This window comes from Carassius gibelio, chromosome A15 (assembly GCF_023724105.1).
Source record: "Carassius gibelio isolate Cgi1373 ecotype wild population from Czech Republic chromosome A15, carGib1.2-hapl.c, whole genome shotgun sequence".
NCBI classification, from domain to species: Eukaryota; Metazoa; Chordata; class Actinopteri; order Cypriniformes; family Cyprinidae; genus Carassius; species Carassius gibelio.
The window spans coordinates 19,228,167-19,246,524 of record NC_068385.1 but is presented as its reverse complement, the minus strand read 5'-3'; the positions used below and the strand labels follow the sequence as shown (position 1 = coordinate 19,246,524).

Genomic DNA, 18,358 nt, shown 5'->3' with positions numbered 1-18,358 from the left:
GGATGGAAATTTAGAATATTTAAATTCAAATATTTCATTGAATTTCATTGAATATTTGAAAACATACACAAATTAAAAAAACACACACTTTTGTTCTGCAGAGATTGAGACCTCAAACTCTCACCACCTGCTGGCAGTTTAAAACACAGTGAGTGATCCAGTCATTATGCAGATCAGAGAGAGAGACTCTACAGGTCGCAGAAACAGAGACCAGCAGAACCAGCAGCAGTGGGACAGTCGTGATGAGGAGGCTGCGCTGAACATGCTCTGGAGCCGCAAACGCAAGCCAGAAATGAGAACTGGGCTGGTGGAGAGTTCTGTTGTGATTCTGCTGCTCGGGTTCGTGTGTCTGCTTTGGACTCTGGTTCTGATCTCAGTCCAGCCGCTCATCAGCAGCAGCAGTCCGGGACACTTCAACGCCCTCCGGGCCAGGTACACTTTACCATATTAGAGTCATGCCCTCAGGTGGGAATACCATGACACTTTGATGTTTATTATGATATCGCTTGATTACCTTATTCATATACCATACAATTTACATGTCACTTTAAGTATACTATGGTAATACTATGGTAAATACTGTAGTGTTTTTATATTATATTGCAATTTGTGTATTTTTATTAAATATTCTAAATTAATTAAGTTGCAATATATATATATATATATATATATATATATATATATATATATATATATATATATATATATATTTAAATCAATCAAGAAGAAAATAACATCTACTGTAGACTCTATTGTTATTGTTACTCTGGTTACTGATGCTGCTACTGTTTTTTGATAACAGTTGTTGATGCAATTTAGCACAATGCTATTATGACAGCTCCTTTGTTATGAGGTTAACTGTAACAACCATGGTAAAATGTACGACATGAAAAATATTTATCATCTTTAAAGCATTAATCAAATCTGTCTGCTGGGTTTTTGATTAGACAGTGGAACAAATTAAAACGTGATGTTATTTGTTTAAACTTTGTGCACTCCTCATTTGGGAGACACACTCATGGTGTTCACAGTCAAAAATGACTGGACACCTATGGAATTACATTTGGTTCAATAAAAATGAACGTAACTTTATAAAACTGAATGTAACTTTTTCAGAAACTATCAAAAATATGCCATTACAAAAGAAGAAAAACACAATGAAAATGAAAAAAATAACCTTTCACAAACAAATTTAACAGGCTCTTCAAATATACTTCATTCTTTGTCTAATCGTGGATTCACAGATTTTGCTTATGCTTCGCAGTTTTTAGCTTGGTGTTTTGATACAAACTTCTCATGGGGGCGGGGTTAACAGTTATCTACTCTGATTGGATAGTGAGTTATTGATGGACAGGTGCTCTCTGACCGGGAAGTACAGATGCCACTCAGTGGCACGCATATTGGAAAGCTCTCGTGGTGATTAAATCTGGTCTATACGGCAAAAGTTTTTTTTCACAGACAAAGTGAAAGACATTAATTTTAAACTCATACACAGGTTCTACCCTCTAAAGAAGTGTATACACAGATTTAAATCTGACATTGATCATACATGCTGTTTTTGTTTGAGTTGGGATGACATTGGAATGACTTTGGGATGACATTGGAGTGTTTGTCAAGTGTAAGATTTTGCCAGGCTTCTCAGTACATATAAAAAAACATTATATTTGGGTATTATGACTGTGACCCCACAAACTAAAATAACAGTTTTGTTATTAATTAAAAAATGTTCCTAAACAAATTTCACATTCACAAATGCAAATTCTCCAACTGTAAACCTGTCTTCTCTGTTTTCCTAAAAGAAATGGAAAACTATTTGAATTTAATCTCAGTATCTACTAATAAGAAAGCTATAAGGACTGTTAGATTTCCTCTGCCTTTGATCTCCTTTTGTAATTTTGTTCAGATTTTGGCCCTCTTTTCTTTAGTTCTATTTTATTCTTTATTGGTGTTTTTTTTTTTCTTGTGGTTGATATTATGTGATGTATGTTTATACTTTTGTATGTTTTTGTTCTCTGCATTAATAAAAAAAGAAAAAGAAAAAAAAGGCTCTCACAGTGATTTGTATGCAATACGTCGTGCCTTGTAATACTAAATATGTAGATCATTGTTAACCCCGTTCCCGAGAAGTTTGTCAAAACACCCAACGAAAAAGTGCGACGCGTAAGTGAAATCTGTGGCAATGTATTCAGAATCCATGATAACCAAAAATGGATCTTTGAAAAACATTAACAAAGAATGAAGCATATTTGAGTTAAAAAAAAAAAATCTTCTTTTGTAATGGCATATTTTTGATAGTTTCTGAAAAAGTTACGTTTATATACTGTATATATACTGTATATATACATATATAGCCTTTTTTTTAAGACTACTTTTTAAGACTTTTTTAAAAGTACTTAGGTTTTTCAAATCGTGTCCTTTGTGTGTGTGTGTGTGTGTGTGTGTGTGTGTGTTCACATACCAAGTGACAAAAAAGTCACAATATTTTGTAACATTCTGGTGAAGCTACGATTTAAAAAACAAGTGACACAAGACCGCACAAGGGTTACATATTCACATTTTACAAGCATAAAATGAAGAGGATATTTGCAGTATTTCTTCGCATACTGTATACTGCAAATATCTCTACTAATGATGCTTAAAGTTGGCATTAAATGATAATTTGTGTTTCTTAATGAATGCTATTCATCTTATTGTGAATTTTTTATACATCCATAAAGTATAGAATAGAGTAGCCTAGAGTAGAATGGTACATTATAGAACATAGTAGGGTAGAACAGAATAGAGTAGGATAGAATAGAGTAGAATAGAGTAAGGTAAAATAAAACAGAATGGAACAGAGTATAATAGACTTTTTACTGTTATTATAAACAGGTACAATTAAACTATTTTTGGCTTCTCTGCTTCAATTCAGTAACTTGGCAGAAACAAAACTAATAATCTATAGATATATAACAACAGAATAAAAACAGCACAAAAGCCATAAGAACACATTTGAGCTCACGTGTAAAACTTTTAAGTTGTGTCTCAGGAAACATTTGGAGCAGATCACCAGTATTGGGCCGCGGACCGTAGGAAGCACAGAGAATGAGATCACCACGGTCAACTACCTGCTGGATCAGATCGAGCAGATCCAGTCTGAGAGTAAAACTGGACCTCACTTCATCACGGTGGACATCCAGCGACCCACTGGCTGCTTCCGCATTGACAGCTTTAACATAAGCTGCTACGACCGCATAACCAACATCGCTGTCAAACTCCAGCCAAAGACGGGCGCACAACATTTCATGCTCGCGAACTGCCACTTTGATTCGGTGCCCAACAGCCCGGGTACGTTTATACAGTTTATTCAAGGCTTCACAAGTGAACCTGCTGAATATTTCCTGTTAGAACTCTGTTTTTATCTGTGTCTTAAAATCTGATCCAATAGAAAACCAGAAAGTGAAAGAGAACAGCAGAAACATTGATTAATGTGTGTATGTGTGATCTGATCAGATGATTTGCTGATGCACTCAAAAGATTCATATGTATGAGATTTTGCAATTCACCACAGAGTTGTTGTTCTGTCATGTTTGGATTGATGTCAAATTCTAGTCAGTTATGATTTGGAATTGAGTTTTAGGACTGCGTTTGATTGACAGGATTAAATTGTATATTTGTATCTGCATTATCAGCATCTTGAATATGCTACATTATGGTTTTATTTGTTTTATCTATAGTAAGTTTTATTAAATATGTATATTTTTTTTAGATGTGTGCATGCTCTACTCTAGTGTGTCAGTGATAACTGCAGGTACTGTGTGATTAATAAGGTGTGTGTGTTTCAGGAGCCAGTGATGACGCTGTCAGCTGTTCTGTGATGTTGGAGGTTTTACATTCACTAGTGAATCTTTCCATGCCACTCAAACATGGCGTCATCTTCCTGTTCAACGGGGCCGAGGAGACCAACCTCCAGGTGAGTGCTCACAGCACAGCTGACCTTTGACCTCTGCGAGTATGTAATTATCTTTTTATGTGATTCACTCTCACCACTTTCATTATTCATGGTTTCATTTATACATAGATACATACTGTATATCTATCTATCTATCTATCTATCTATCTATCTATCTATCTATCTATCTATCTATCTATCTATCTATAAATATAGATATAGATATAAGAATGTTAAGCCTTTTTGTACAGTATAACACTTTTCTTCACTTTATTTTATTTACTTTATTTACATTTATTACTGTACAAACCATTTGAACCAGACTTAACATCTATCTTTTTCTCAGGCCAGTCACGGCTTCATTACCCAGCATCCCTGGGCTCAGCAGGTGCGAGCGTTTGTGAACCTGGAGGCTGCAGGTGTGGGAGGCAAAGAGTTGGTGTTTCAGACAGGTGTGTATCTGAGCTGAACACCTGCAGCAGAAGAAACTGCACTGTTGATAGGTAGCAGAGTTACAGAGATCATTTAACTGAGAATTAAAATGTTATCTTTTGTTAAACTTAAAATGTTAAACTTTTTTGTTTTGTTTTTCTGTCCAACACAAATGTTCATCATATTGTTCATGTGTCTGTTCACATTCACTTACATGTTATAGAAAAGCATGATCATTTGTCAAACGTCAAAACAAGAGCGTGAATAAATGATGAAGAATGAGCCTCAGTCTTGTGTTTCAGGTCCGGAGAACCCATGGCTGGTCCAGGCATACGCCCGAGCCGCCATCTACCCATTCGCCTCAGTGGTCGGTCAGGAAATTTTCCAGAGCAGACTCATTCCTTCAGACACAGACTTCCGAATCTTCAGGGACTTTGGGAATATTCCTGGTATGAGATACACACTGTAAAAAAGGGGAAATTTAGGGTAAAATACATGGCAGCTGTGGTTGGCAGAACTTTACTGTACAGCAAAACAGAATTATCCAGATTTACAGACTAAATGTATACTTACAGTAAAAACACATTTAATTTATGATGTATTATTGATTAAAAAAAGTAAAAGTTAATGGTAATGGCAATGAGAAAATCAGAAGTATTTACTGAGACTGTTAGATCATGTTAAAGACTTTTAAAGTGAAAATCATCTTCGTCTCATTCTGCAGGAATTGATCTTGCGTTCATAGAAAATGGTTTCATCTATCATACTAAATATGACACTCCAGAGAGAATCCACACCAACTCCATCCAGAGAACAGGTGAGGTGCCTGATTCCTGATCTACAGCCTCATATGAAGACATTAAAAACTAAAACGTAGTTCTCAAAACAAAGTTCTCAGCTGCTGCATTTTTAAGATGCTTTAGAAACTTGTCATGGTTCATGGCTCTGTGTGTTCATTACTGCATGTCTGCATGTTGTTGTCACATGTCTGATTGCTTGTTAGCGTTGCTTCAGTAACCTTGGTGCTGACAAGTTATCAGTGCGTCTGCACCTGTTGTGCACTTTTCGCGGCCTTTATTTGTGTTGCGTTTGCTGTGCATGTTGTCAGATCATTTTTTTGCTCATGCTTGTCATTTCTCCAGTGTCTATGTTGTTCCTGTTTAGTTCTGCCTGGGTTTACTTACCTTTGTGGAGATAATCAAGCTGTCGTTGGATACTCTATTCTGTGTTGGTTCGGTTCATTGTGTCTCAGTTTCCATGCATTTGAGATCTACTCATCTGCATGACCACATCTGCTCCATTGCCTTGCTTCCTCTTCACCATTGTAGTAAATAAACTGTGCATTACTTGCAAATGGGTTTTGAGTTCTCATTCCATAACAGAACGGTCTGACTAAGGAGGGATCCAGCAATTGTGGCGGAACTTAGAGACATTCTTACCAGTGACAATACTCGTATGGAACAGCAGGAAGAACAGATCATGGCTACTGGGTGTGCTGTTCTGGCCCCAGTAACACAGGTCTCAGATCTAACCACTCAGTTCCAACAGTTAAAGAGAGAATCTGCCCAACAGTCCACTGAGCTCAAGCCCCTTACTATTCCAGCTGTGGATCACACCAGCCGGCATTCTGGACCCCATCTGCCTCCGACTGCCTACTCTGGTGAGCCCCTATTATGTTGTTCATTTCTGGCTACATGCTCTCTTCACATTGCTCTCCAATCTTCATCATTACCCACAGAGGAATCCATAGTGGCATTTGTGATCCCCCTGCTATCAGGACTAGCAGCTCGCTGGGGAACAATGGTATGGGTGCAAAAACACAGCTGTTGTTCATCATTTCAGTCCTTCTAAAATTAACTCAAGAAAGTGTATGAGCTGCATCTGGCAGGGAGGCGGTGCGGAAGTTGGCTAAGTTACATCAAGGAAATTGAACAGTGACTGATAACTTCATTGAATTGTGTATGTTGGTGGCAGAATGCAAATGGAACATTGAAGAGCAGTGGGACATGTTTAGGCATGGGCTGAGGTTGATTAATCTGGCTATCAGAGTGGACGCTATATTGCGTCATCGTGATCAATAAGCTCTACAGATTCCTGTGGTCAATGCTGAAGACCAATTCTCTGGTACTGTTAAGAATACGACTGGTCACTTTTTTGATGCTGAGCCCATGCAGGTGGACAGAACTCATATTCTCCTTTCACAAAAGCCAAAAATTGTCAGTAGGGAGGAGGTTACTGAGGAGTGGAGTCGCTTCCAAGAAAACCTTTTCTACTGGTACTCTTCTCCCGGTTCAACTGCAAGTGGGCCACGCTGCATTCACCTGTAAAGCCTTGACTGACTCTGGAGCAGAGGGTAATTATTTGGAGCATAAGATGGCTCTTAAGTTAGGTGTTCCTGTGGTTCCGCTCAACTCTCCCAACTCTCCCAACTGTCAGCAATCTCTATGGTCAGTCCCTTCCACCCATTACCCATGCCACAGAGCAGGTGAGTCTCATCACTTCTGGCAACCACTGAGACTATCTCCTTTCTCTTGACTGTCTCTCTTTTGTCCCCTGTGGTCTTGGGCCTCCCCTGACTTTTAAGCCACAATCACAACATAAATTGTTGCCAGAACACTGTTTTTTCCTTGTGTGAATTTTGCCATGATTCCTGTTTGTTGTCTGTCTGTTCTTCTGTGTCAAGTTCTGTGTGAAAGGATGAACATACAGAACTGTCAAACATGCCCAATGAGTATCTGTAAGACCTGACCTGTAAGTATCGGACTGCTTCTCTTCCTCTTCATCCTTATGACTGTGCAATATAATTATTGTCAGGTATGTCTCTATCTAGGGCAAGTTATACTCACTTTCGGCTCTGGAAAGGGAGGCCATGGAGAAACATATTTCTGATTTTCTGGCAGGCAAGATTATCCTGGCCTTCGACTTCTCAAGCAAGTGCAAGGTTTTCTTTGTGGAAAAGAATGATGGTTCCCTATATGCTTGTATTGACTCTGGGTTGAACAGCATCACGGTAAAGAATACCTTTGCAGTTAATGTCTTTGGCTTTTGAGAGTCTGCAGCGTGCTTCCTTTTCCACAAAGATCTTCATAATGCCTATCATTTGGTTCACATAAGGGAGGGTGACAGTTGGAAAACTGCTTTCAATACCCCCAGGGGGCACTTTGAGTATCTTGTTATGCCGTTCGGGTTGTCCAATTTTCCCTCAGTATTTCAGGCACAGGTCAATGATGTGCTGAGAAACATGACCGATCAGTTCATATATGTCTACCTGGATAACATATAGATTTTTTCTTGCTCTCTCCAGGAAAATGTTCAGCACATCAGATTAGTGCTTCAGAGGCTGCTAGAGAATGTTTTTTTTTGTTGTTGTTTTTGTCAAGGCTGAGAAATGCATTTTTCATGCATAGTCTGTCCCTTTCTTTAGGTTACATTGTGTCATTTGAGGGAGTGAACATGGATCCAAACAAAGTTCAGGCTGTGGTAGATTGGCCAACCCCATATTCCTGCAAGGCACTGCAAAAGTTTCTGGGCTTTGCCAATTTTTGCCGATGTTTTATTCGCAATTACAGCCAGCTAGCCACCCCTTTGACTGCCTTGACCTTAAAATGACGTTTAAGTGGTCCAGATCGCCTGAGGATGCGTTTTCCAAACTAAAGAGTTGCTTTGTTTAAGCTCCTATTTCTTGTTCCCCTGATCCATCTCATCAGATCGTGGTTGAAGTTGACACACCGGAGAAGGGGGCTGCCGTTGTTCTTTCCCAGGACTCTTCTGTGGATGACAAGATGCATTCTTGCGCATATTTTTCTCACCGCTTATCACCTGCCGAATACAATTATGACATTGGCAATAGAGGGTTAGTGGCCTTGAAAGAAGGGAGTCATTGGTTGGTGGGTTTGGGGGAACCTTTTATAGTCTGGACCGACCATAAAAATCATGAATACATCAGGTCTGTGAAAAGGTTCTTGGCAGGCTTTATGGGCTTTATTTGGTCACTTCCATTTTTAAATTTTTTATCATCCATGTTCTAAGAACATTAAACCTGATGCTTTGTCCCACATTTTTGACCAATCTGAGTGCTCGTTGTCTCTCGAGTTCACCTTTCCACACAAAATCATGGTTTCTACGATGAATTGGGAGATCGAGTCAAAGGTCCGTACAGCCTTACAAAGGTTAACACCTCTACCTGGTTGCCCACCGAGTCACTTGTTTGTGGCAGTTTGTTTACAGTATAATGTCTGCCCTCTCAAGGTAACATGGTAGTTTTGACCATGGTTGACCAGTTCTCGAAGGCAACTAATTTTATCCCTCTGCACAAAATACCCTCAGCTAGAGAAACAGCAGTTGCTGTCATTGGTCAAATTTTTCGGCATTCACGTGGTCTCTGACAGGGGGCCTCAGTTTACTTCCAAATTTCTTCCTTTTAGAATTTTGTCCTTTGTTGGGGGCTACTGTAATCTTTCTTCTGGTTTTCATCCCCAGATTAATGGTCAGACAGAGAGGGCTAACCAGGATTTAGAATGTATCTTGCGGTATTTGGTGTCTTAGAACCCAAACTCTTGGAGTCAGCAACTTTCATGGCTGGAGTACCCACACATTTCTTTACAGGTATCATCTACAGGCCTATATCCATTTGAGTCTAGCTTAGGTTACTTAGGCTTGTTTTTCAGAGAATGGAATCCAAAGTCACTGTCCCTCTTCCTACACCTTTTTCCAGAGGTGCAGCTGCACCTGGAGATAGAATAGAGAGTCTATTCTCCAGATGGGGTCACGCACCAAGATCCAGGCCGATCGCCACCAGTCTAAGGGACCCGATTTTAATATTTAAGCAGATGATCTAAAGCGCATGGCACAGCTGCACTCAGGGCGTGTCCCAATCCACTTTTGCTAGTTTAATGATGGGAAATCGGTCGGTGTGCCCTGGTGCATGGTCTAAATGGGTGGTCCATATTCTCTTAATGAGTAATGGGTGTCTTTTGGGCGTAATGTGCAATAAACCAATCAGTCATCTATTATTTATTTATTTAATGTTTATTTCACAGGGATAAATTCATAGAACATTGCTTTATAAAAATACAAAGTAGATGCCATGCATACAGGTTTATAGCCATGACTAATTTGCAACCCCTGTCCCTGGTTAGGCTTGTAAAATTAAAACAGAAATTACAGAGTATTGAATTAAAAATTATAACTATTAAAATACATACAATAAATACATCCCATACATAATATAAGATATGGGCTTAAATAGATGTAGAAATCTCTATAAAACAGAGTCTAGACACATTTAACAATACAAAAACACGAAAGTATGCATATGTCTGTGCATGCTAACATATGCAACTTTATCTTTGTATGCATTGTGTTGTATCCTGTACAGTCAATGTTCACAGAGTTGTTTCAGTTTCAGCCATTGCTTTAAATGTGTATTAAAAACCTTGAGTTCTGTCACTGTTTCTGATGGTAAGGCGTTCCACAATCTTATGCCTCTTACTGAAAATTATGTCTGACCAAATGTTGTTCTACGTTTTGCGGCTATACAGTTTCCACTTGCTGTGCCTCTGGTTCTTATTCCACTCTTTTGTTTCAAAACTAGTTGACAGAATATTTCTGGTGCAAGGTTGTTCACACACTTAAAAAGTAGTTTTAGCAATTAATAATTTACAAAACTGTCAAAACTCAAAACATTTGGATCCCATATAACCTTTGCATGATTCACACTCTGAAAGAATCTAAATTGTCTTTGTTTACATACCGCATCACTGTAAAACCTGACAAGTAACTTAACTCAAACCGTTTGAGTAAACAGATATCCTTAAAAACCTGACAAATTAGGTTTACTCAAACCATTTGAGGAAACCGATTGCCTTAAACCATTTAAGTACTCTGAACTTAATTCAGTTGAGTTCACTGAAAAAAGATTTACATTGCAATTAAATAAATAAGTGATTTATTGAGTGATAATTGAGCATTAGTGATGAACACCTGGTGTTAACAAACAGAATTAATCAAGAAAAGAGAGAAAGGAACTACAACTGACTTCAGACACACCTTCACTAAAACCTGACAAGTTATGTTAACTCAAACCATTTGAGGAAACCGATTACCTTAAAACATTTAAGTTTTAAAACTAGCAGTTATAAGTACTTTTTACTTAATTCAATTGAGTTCAGAAAAGAAGCTATACATTGCAATTAAGTAATTAAGTGATTAACTAAGTGCTGATTGAGAATTAGTGATGAACAGCTGCTGTTAACAAACAGAATCACTGAAGAAAAGAGAAACACAAGAACTACTACAACTGACTTCAGACACAGCCTTAGATGAAATCAACTGAAATAAAATACATGAAATCTCTCAAGATCTGATTAAACAACCCACAAACAGCATCACCAGCTCCACTTATTAATAACCAGACTGACTTTATTTCTGTCAGACGTCTACAGAAGATCTTATTGAGAATGAACTAAGGTTTAGATGTTGATTTATTGTTTCATTTGAAGTAACCATGTTAGAGATCAGTGTTTGCTTTAGTTGGGCTCTTGACCCTTGATTTCTGTTTTAGTCTTTTCTCTGGCTGTTATAACCATGTGTTTCTAAAACACATCTGTTGTAACTCAAAAGCCCAGAAGAAATATCATCAGGTGCTAACCTGTACCTAGGTGTAGGTTTTTATATGTTATATCGGTGATGAGAATCATCAATTATTGATCTGTATGGAGTCTAATCTCTGAGGAAGTAGGTGTTGTGTAATTAGTATAAGTGATTCTAGTAAAAATGACACTAAGAGTCACTAAGATTGAAATGACACTAAGAGTGGTTCTGTGATAATCAGTTAATATAAAAATGACTTTCTAAACTTTTGTACACATACATTTTTCTTCTATGCCAGTAAATGGTCAAACACAGACATCAATAATCAAATATGAACCTCTACAATGGTGACGAAAAAAACATGCTGCAATCAGGCCCATCGCGACAAGGCAGGCAAACCAAGCAATTGCTTGGGGCCCTGAGCTAGTTAAGAATAAAATGCAGCGACACTGTGTGAGCGCCCCTTTGATCGTCAATGCAGTAACGTGTGATGACACTGTTATCGGGATCCCCCTCAAGGGGGCCCCTCTCTGTAGTCGCTGACAGCAGCCAGCCAACCACGTGATCTCTGCTACCGGCAAAATACAAAACCTCCTCTCAGTCATGAAACGGAATTATGGTTCAGGAAGCCAGAAGAAGAGAAAGGATATTATAGATCAGTGTACATACCACAACTAGGGCCCTATGATTTCCACGATGCAGAAAACACGGAGGGAATCGCGGAATCCAATCATAAAAATGGAATTTACAGTTTAACGCAGAATGACTGGTAATTTGCCAAATTTTGAATGAATTAATTAAAAATAGGTAATTGCACTTACATCAAATCACGATATGGACTAATATCTGTAAATATTAAGGCGGAAAAGTCGGTTTAAATATGAATCCTGCATGTTCTGCGTGTCTCTGTTAATGAATGAAGCAGAAGTGCGACTTCCTTTATTAACACACACTGAAGCGTGTGTGACGCTCGCGGTAATTTCAACATCTGCTGTCTCACTAAATAAGACGAGAACACATGAACAACATCTCCAGAACTGCTCTGACGGTCACTTCATGAGCATTTGACCATTTGATTTGAATAAAACTAACGTCACATCACATGCATAGAATTGTAAAGGTACGCCAACCCGTCAAAATAAAAGTCCTGTTTTAAACAAGTATTTGCCAGAGATGTATTACTATTGTTCAGCAGAATGTACATAGCCTACTACAAAAAAAAGAAATCTAACATTTTTTTTATTTTTAATAGTAAATCTCCTTTGTTTACCAAAAAGTTAATTTTGCTTAATTTTCAATAATTAAAATATAAATTAAATTAATGTTTTGTGTTTAATGTGCATCTCAGAAAATGCTTTCTTTAAAACCCCAATTGAATGGCACTTAAATGCACTTAATTCATCTGTCAACTTTATTGTCATTGTTCACAGTACAAGTACAGACAGAGAAACAATGGATAATAATTAAATGTTTATTTTTGATGTATGCATTTAAAAATATATTTTTTTTTTCTATAAAAGGAAATTTAGTTGTTCATTTTAAGAGACCCAGGAGTCTTATTTTCTCTTGCATAATTAATATTAATAAGCAAAAACACATTTTATCCGATAATTCAGTCACCACAGCCACATAAAATCTAAAGATAATAACTGAAGGGTCAAGATCCCAGCTAAAGCAAACACTGAACACTATAATGGTGATACACAAATTGTGATTTTTCTCGTTTGTGATTCTGCTTGTTAACATCAGGTGTCTTCAATAATGCTTAATCATAACTCAATTAACTTCTTAATTATCTCACAAACACTGCTTAACACTGCTTCACTGCTTCAGTGTTTATATGAGTCCACACTCAGAGTGTTAAATTAACACTGGGGATTTTGCTGTGTACCCGTTAGAACACACCAAGAGCTAAATTCAGATGTTTCTGAACTGTTTAAAGTAATAACATGATATATTCGCGGCAGCCAACTTCCCGCGAGCTCGCAATGTATTTCTCTGAACACTTGAAGTCCATATAGAGAATTTACAGCCTTTCACATTAAAACACTGCAGCGAAATGGCACAAAACAATTAGAAGTATATATTATACACATGAAAATGAGTATTTATATGTGCTTGTGAGATTTTCTCTGTCAGGCTGAATGTCACAGTGATTGCTCGTCGCTGCATAACATGGTAAAGCAGGGAACTACACTGCGACCAAAATGGTCGTAAATGTATCACTGATCATTTTTGTACCAACTTATGTGTTATGCTATTATTTAATATGAGCATTTATTAAAACAGAAATGTGTATTTTAAGAATACGTTTTATAACGTGCTCCGAGCATTCAACACATCAAGTTGGCTTCAGCCCCGCGATGGGGGAAAGCTGAACTGAGCAGCTGGAGACTCGCGCTGTGTTCGGTGCGAGAGAGAGACGCGTCTCGCGAACAGGGACAGCAACACTGAATCGAGCTCTCCTTCAGGACGTTCACGTCATCCTGAACCTGAACGAACAAATACAAATCGCAGTTTAAATAAACAGAAAAAAAGAGCGAAAAGCGAACGAGCTCAATTCAGCACCGCAGTGTTCTGGTGATCAGGGAGCAAGCAGAGACGCGTCTCAAAGTCTTCTTGCTTTTGTACCGACAACAAATATATACAAAATATGTTGAAATACCCGTCTTGGAAAGTGTGTTCGAAAAAGTATGTGGTTATGTCTTAACTGAAATTAAAGATATGCAAAAAATCGGATGTGTATCATTATAATGGATGCGTTTGTCTCTTAAGGCGACCGCGTCTAATTTACTAGCTCTGCTGTCAGTGTCTTTAATGTATGAAATGAAAGTAAATCACTCACTGCTCTTGATTTAATTACTTTGTAGTTTTAACAAGAATTTATCCAAAGTCAATCCAAAAATCAGATAGAATTGTTTTACCAGTGGGTGCAGTTTTACCACTAGTTAATTTATGTAAGTGAGTATGGCAAAATAGTGATCTGTGAAATATTATACCCCAAAATTCTTCATACTGTACGCTACTAGTGAAATTGATTAAAAAAATAATAATAATTAGGGACCTGACCATGTTTTGCTTAAGTGTTTCTTTCTTTAATTGCTAATGCAACCTTTTCACACCACAAACTGAACCAAATTAAGCATTGCTTGCTTGGTAACTGTTCAACAAAGTATTGATAGTTGTGTAAATATTGTTTTGTGTAAAAATTTTATTTAATAATATTGCTTGTAATCTGTTGTCACAATTTTATTGAGTGAATATAGAGAATCACTTTTTACAGTGTAGTACTCACAAAAGGACTCATAATTTACTTGAAAAGATAATTGTGTAACTGCATCATCTATACAAATCATTGTGCTTGGACCCCTTATGATCACCTTGATTCAAACCGCATTGTTTCAGTTAACTTGTGTGTCGTTGCCCACAACACGATGGTGACAGGACTGTGAAATACATACACAAGAAAAATAGGCATGACTTATTTCGCATCCACACTGTAAAAAGTGTTTCCCTATATTTATTCAGTAAAATTGTGTCAAAAATGTACAAGCAATATTAATAATTAAATTTAACACATTTTAATTAAGTAGAAATAATCATTAAAAATGAGCAGAATAACATGAAATAATTAAGTAAAATTTACATTAAGATATTGATTTCATTGGACAAAAAACGAACAAACAAAAAAACAATATGCTAAAGAATACTATGTTATGCATGCCAGGCCAGTAGTTGGCAATCATGAAACATTATATGCATGCACATGACATCAGCCTTTTTACAAATTAACATTTTTGTTTCTTACATAAATATGATACAGGCATCATGTTCAAAAGGCTGTGTCTTAAGGCCCCCCAAACAGAGTTATTGAAGACACCTAAAGTTCACAAACAGAATCAAAGGGTAAATTATTGGTTACCATTATAGTGGTCAGTGTTTGCTTTTGTTGTGCTCTTGGCCCTTGATGTTTTAATATTGTATTTTGTATTGCTGTTGTAACTCAGTTATAACAGCTAGACAAACTAAGAATAAAGATGATCAGGTAGTCTTGGTCACGCTACTACATAATCTTTGTTCTTCCTGAATATCTGAACTCATTCAGAGTCTGATCTCTGAGACAAAATAGAAGCCCTGTGATTCAACAAAAAAGAAAAAACAAGTGGAATTTTTAGTGTAAACCAGAGTTATGTTTAAAACAGAGAAAAGGGAACTTTCTTTTGACACACAGTCACATCAAGAACCAGCGTATGAATCTCAAGAATGGTGACACACAGCATATTCAGACGAACTGTAAGAATCACAAAACAAAATACTATAGAATCGTTGCTCATTATTTATTCATGCCGCAAAGCATGATGGGAGCCATAAAATGAGTTTTGATTGGTGGCACCCAGAATGCAGTGCAACATGCTTTTTGATGGTCACCATTGTTGAGGTTCTCAGGTTGATTCTTGATGTCTGTTTGTCTAAATGAAAACACTTTTCTTTTTTAACAAGGTTTTAATCAGAGGTGCTTCTAAGAATTTCTCTGATAATGCTGAAAACACCAGAGCTTATATTGTTCAATCACAGGAAACTGGTTATTGATAAGACACACCCAACTCAGACCAAATGATGATGTAAAAACAAATAACACCACCTGGTTGCATTTCCTTCTTGGCTTATCTAGCTGCAATATCACAACTAGCAACCAATTAAAATCTGTTTAAAATTTTAAGGGTCAAGAGTCCAACTAAAGCAAACACTGACCACTACAATGGTAAGCAAATTATTATTATTTTTTTCATTCAGTGATTCGGTTTGTGAACTTTAGGTGTCTCCAATAACTGTTTTGGGGGCATTATAACCTTTTGAACATGATGCCTTTATCATATCTATATAAGCAACAAAAATGTGAATTTGTAAAAAGGCTGATGTCATGTGCATGCATATAATGTTTTCGAATGGTGTTTCATAATCGCCAACTACTGGCCAGGCATGCATAACATAGTATTCTTTAGCATAGTGTTTTTTTGTTTGTTTGTTTTTTGTCCAATGAAATCAATATTTTTATGTAAATTTTACTTAATTTTTTCATGTTATTCTACTAATTTTTAATGATTATTTCTACTTAATTAAAATGTGTTAAATTTAATTAATAATATTGCTTGTAAAATTTTGACACAATTTTACTGAATAAATATAGGGAAACACTTTTTACAGTGCAGCTAGACAACCCTGTTGTAGCTGTTATCATAGCCTAGGCTTTTTATTTAAAAAGAAAACAGCAAGGGACCATGGAAAAAGACTGTTGCAGGTGTATTTTTTCATGGTATTATTATTATTATTTTCAGCGGGGCAATTCAAGAATGTTGGGCACACGTGGCTCTTTTGCCCAATGGCTAAGATGGCCAAGCCAACATCAAAGTTAGTTCACTAACTTTTAATTCTAGCTATATTTATAATAATTCTCTGTGGATCAGACATCACTGCTACTCTAATGCATGAGTTAACCATCGTTTAGCTTATGTGCTGACATTTAAAGTTTGGTTGAACTGTTGAAGGTTTACAGCTATATGTCTGAGCACCTTAAAACTGAAGCGTGAAGTCAAAAGCTGCGTCCGAAATCGAATACTGCGTACTGGGTACTACATTTGAATTTGAACGTACTACTCGACCGTTAGAAAAGTACGTTCTATATAGTATGAATGTGGGTAGTATGAATGGAATTCGGACGTACTACATCCGCCATGTTGACATTGTCACGTGACATACGTCGTCACAACAGCGCGTAAATTTAAAGAGCCCACTCTACTGAGCGAACATATGTGATGCTTTTCGTTTTTCTTACCGCTTTCGTCTGCGTTTTTATGTCGTTTGAATTAACAATTCAAAGCAGGCGTCGGTCAGCTGTTCGCAGATCATGCCTTAGTTGACAGCTTGTAAATCCTTTACTAAAGTAAATTTAGCTTTTAATTTTCTACCTCAGAATAACAGCAGCTACAGCTGTGAACAGAATGACAGCCTGATTTTATGTAAGGATATAAAGTAATTTATTGTAATACATAAATACAAATAAAATTACACACAACGAACATAAATTAATAAACTTGAATGAATGCTTGGACAAATACACACACACACACATATATACACATAAATACACACAAATACATTATAGAAATATACACAGAAACACACACACATCACAATATATACATAAATACATACATAATATATACATTATAGACAATATACACACATATATAAATATATATAGTTAGATATATATATATCAGCAAAAAAAATTGTAACCTATTGAAGTTTTATTCTAAAAAACAAAAACTAAATATTTACAGACTGTGAACAGCATCATACAGGCTGCTGTCACTGGCCTTCGACATCCAAGAGCTGCATAACATTGTGCACAGAATGAGCAGGTCTGTCATGGGGATTTTGAGGAGGCTGATTGCCTTCTTCACCACAGATGACCTGGAGGCAGTGGAAGCAGCTTTTCTTCTGGTAGCTGGAACAATAGATGGCTGTCACATACAAACTGAACCTCCAGCAAGTGAAGCCCAATGTTATTTCAACAGGAAGTGGTTTCATTCTGTTCAGCTGCAGGTCACCACCATGGTAAGTACCTTGATATCTTTGTTGAGTATCCCGGGTCTGTGTATGATGCCAGGGTGCTGAAGAACTCTGGAGGCCTATCCACCTGCAGGAAAACACATCCTGGGAGATGGTGTGTGTCCTTGTGTGAGTGTTCATCTGCCTCATCACTGCAGACAGAGAGTCTGAACACAATCCTGCACAGCTTTGATTCAACACCAATGATGCTCGTGCACAGAACATTGTTGAGAGAGCCTTCAGGATGATGAAGACCAGCTGTGCTCCATCTTCTTCTTCAAGGCCCTGGAAGTGAGTTCTGCCTTTGTGCAGATGTTGTTGCATGCTGTGCAGTGCTCCACAACCTCCGTCTTCTGAATGAGGATCATGACGATGATACACTGGAACCCAAAAACACAGAAGTCAGCACAGGACAGCATGTGCGGGACAAACGGACCACAGCTGTGTCACAGCAGATGACCGTGTGCAGTTCTTCAAGAGCAGATTACCTGTAGGACAGTCGAACAGGCAAATCAGTTCATGTTCTCATAGTGCTATTGTTTAAGCTTGTGTACGTTGTGAAGGTCATTTTAAGACTGTCAAATCAAGATATACATATATTAGTTATTTAAAAAATATAAATACTATAAAATCACATATGTATAAATACACATGTAAGTATTTAAATTTAAACGTGTGTGTATTTATATATACACATAAATATATTACACTCATAACTGGGAATTCATCTTATAATTTGAAAACCTAGAAACATATCACATAACATATCATACCAACATAATTACAACAAGT

General features: G+C 37.2%; 1 protein-coding gene across 3 annotated transcripts in view; it reads left to right on the top strand.

The window, feature by feature from the left end:
- Positions 1-18,358, top strand: part of LOC128028692 (endoplasmic reticulum metallopeptidase 1-like) — a 41,355-nt gene that overhangs the window by 6,058 nt on the left and 16,939 nt on the right. For all 3 annotated transcript variants that reach the window (XR_008187237.1, XR_008187238.1, XM_052615981.1), the window contains 6 exons: positions 102-432; positions 3,029-3,327; positions 3,825-3,952; positions 4,278-4,383; positions 4,666-4,812; positions 5,088-5,180. Coding sequence is in view for 1 of the 3 variants with exons in the window: in XM_052615981.1 (XP_052471941.1) it covers positions 167-432; positions 3,029-3,327; positions 3,825-3,952; positions 4,278-4,383; positions 4,666-4,812; positions 5,088-5,180 (1,039 nt within the window). In the remaining 2 variants the exon portion in view is untranslated. The remainder of the gene's footprint in view (positions 1-101; positions 433-3,028; positions 3,328-3,824; positions 3,953-4,277; positions 4,384-4,665; positions 4,813-5,087; positions 5,181-18,358) is intronic.